The sequence below is a fragment of the Belonocnema kinseyi genome, chromosome 7 (assembly GCF_010883055.1).
Source record: "Belonocnema kinseyi isolate 2016_QV_RU_SX_M_011 chromosome 7, B_treatae_v1, whole genome shotgun sequence".
Lineage (NCBI taxonomy): Eukaryota > Metazoa > Arthropoda > Insecta > Hymenoptera > Cynipidae > Belonocnema > Belonocnema kinseyi.
Genome location: NC_046663.1, coordinates 95,486,595 through 95,489,071, shown reverse-complemented (window position 1 = coordinate 95,489,071; position 2,477 = coordinate 95,486,595). Strand labels below are relative to the sequence as shown.

Below are 2,477 nucleotides of genomic sequence, written 5' to 3'. Positions count from 1 at the left end.
AACCCCGCTCGCCCAGGTTAGGATGGCATGTCTAGTCCCGTGTTTCCTATGTCCATGATTTATCCCAATTTTTCAACTCGATGTGGCGCTTCGTGTGAATATAAATTAGAAAATTAAAAGTGTCGGTAAGGTAGGAATCTGGTCACGTGACCCACTCATCACATGGCCTTAAAAATGATTGGTTATGGAAAAATCAATGAAAGTTACGGAATTTTGAAAATGAAGTTTTGCGTCCACCCTAATTCATATAGCATGTCGGAAATTTTGTTTTATTCCATAAAATAACTACCTACATATCTAGAAGTCAAAGAAACTTTGTTCTAAATGAAAAATAAAATCTAAAAAAGCTGTGCCATTTACAGGACATTATCGGAAAATTTAGATTTCCACCTAAATACGAACATCGAAATTGTGTTTAAAAACTCCCTGTTACTCCTAGGACGTTGGAAGTTTTATTTTCTCAAAGAAATTAACTGCCCGGAATTTAAGAAAAATCTGTTCCGAATAAAACAAACAAAGAAGCTGTAGCCATTTATAGCCTACTATAGGAAATATCGAATTTTCACTCAAAGCTATTGGTTCCATTTAATAAAAAAATAATTCCTGTAAAGTTCGAGCTCAATCGGCTAAAGGGAAATGTCGTCACTGTTCTAGATAAGGAGCATATTTCATTGTCTATATTTTTTTCCCGTACGATTACGGCTTATCTAAAAAAATCCAAAAAAACTCGTGGTGTTAGTTTTTTTAAAGATTTTTTTCGAAATCAGTTAATTATACGGAAAAAGGGCACATTTTATTGTCCAATAAAATATGTTCTTTATCTAGATCTACAAGTTCTGTATGATATGCTTTAAATATTTAAGAACATTCAATTTCATGAAATGGAACCAATCCGGAGTATGCCACAACAAAAAATTAAATTCTGAGTATAAGGGCGACCCTAATGTAGCATTTATGAGCCATCATCGGAAATTTCGTGTTTTCATCTAAAGCCAAACTTAAAATATTATTGGTTAGAGAAGAGTGGAAACAATGACACATTTAGAAACTACTTTAGTTTTCAAGGAAGAAAATAAAATAGAGGAAATAGAAACTTAACTTGAAAATATGCACTTTGAGAAATTTACACAAAATAATTATTCGAAATCCTCAAAATCCCTTCACTTTAATTTTGAAAGCATCTGTGAATGATATTTTCATGTTTTGCTAATGTAATACTTACTGAGATCCACTTGTTGCGCATTACATCAGCAATTTGTAGCCTTAGAGCTGGATCTGTGCACAACATTCCCTTGATGAGATCGCGAGCTTCCGTGCTGACGTTAGACCACTCAGGCGCAGGAAAATCGTACTGACCTAATCTTATTCTTTTTTTCATTCCCGGCGAAATTGCCAGCCCATGATTACTATAGAATGGAGGGAATCCACACAATCTGTAACAACCAAATTAGTTTGCGGAATTTTCTAATTTTATTTCATTAAACTCTACTTCTAAAATCGAATCTTAAAAAAATAAAATTATTAATATTTAGAATCATTTTACATACAATATGTACATAATTACTCCCAAGGACCATACATCGCAGCTTTTATCATATTTATCTGGGCCTAAGACTTCTGGGGCTATGAGAAAATTAACATTCATAAAAATTAGAAAAATTGTACAGTCTATATTATCACATTATTGATTGCAGTATAGAAAATTACTTACCAACATAATATGGCGTGTAACAAGGCGTTTGAAGTGTGTCCTTGAGATGAGTTTCTTTAGCGAAGCCAAAGTCGGTCAACTTTAAGATTCCTGTGCTATCTGAAAATAATAAGAATATTACATTTTAAGCATATATTTTATAATTTTAATGCGATTTAGAATTTTGAAGTAGATACAAATATAGAAAGTATTTTTTCTGAAATAGAATAAGTGCTCTTTACCTGTCCTCGGAACGGCAGTAAAATAGCACTTCATTGTACCGCGGTGAGTGGCACGTAAAGTGACAGCAAGGAGGAAGAAGCGAGTGAGCGATGAAAGAAAAGTGAAAGAAAAGAGTGAGAAGAATTCATTTTAAAACTACTTTACAGTAAGAAGTGGATTTTGGACTAATAACGTCGCCCCACACGCCTGCATACGTGGTGCAATCAAGCGCCATTTTACAGAAAAAGGGAGCTTACTCTACCTATTTCAGATAAAGTATCCTATGCACCACGGCATAAAAGTTGTTTTATACTCAAATACAGTTTTATTGTCCTCGTCTTCGGCTCAGAAGTTAAATTCTGCATCCTCGCATAAAGTTCAACTTTACTGCTTAGCTACATCATATACTATTATATGACACATGCATAAATATTGAATAGGGCTGTTTTCATGCCAGTGGAGCGAACTTGAAGTTCCCCTTTTCAGCTCATAGGTATGTAATGGCCATTATATATCTATGGCGTCATAATTTTTTACGGAATATATAAATAATAAATAATATAAA

At 33.6% G+C, this 2,477-nt stretch overlaps 1 protein-coding gene across 1 annotated transcript in view; it reads right to left on the bottom strand.

Annotated features, from left to right (window-relative positions):
• LOC117176567 overlaps positions 1–2,477 on the bottom strand; it is an 80,220-nt gene that overhangs the window by 4,660 nt on the left and 73,083 nt on the right. Inside the window, exons 14-16 of the mRNA XM_033366821.1 lie at positions 1,712–1,810; positions 1,548–1,623; positions 1,223–1,433 (exon numbers count right to left, since the gene is read on the bottom strand). Coding sequence (XP_033222712.1) covers positions 1,223–1,433; positions 1,548–1,623; positions 1,712–1,810 — 386 coding nt within the window. The remainder of the gene's footprint in view (positions 1–1,222; positions 1,434–1,547; positions 1,624–1,711; positions 1,811–2,477) is intronic.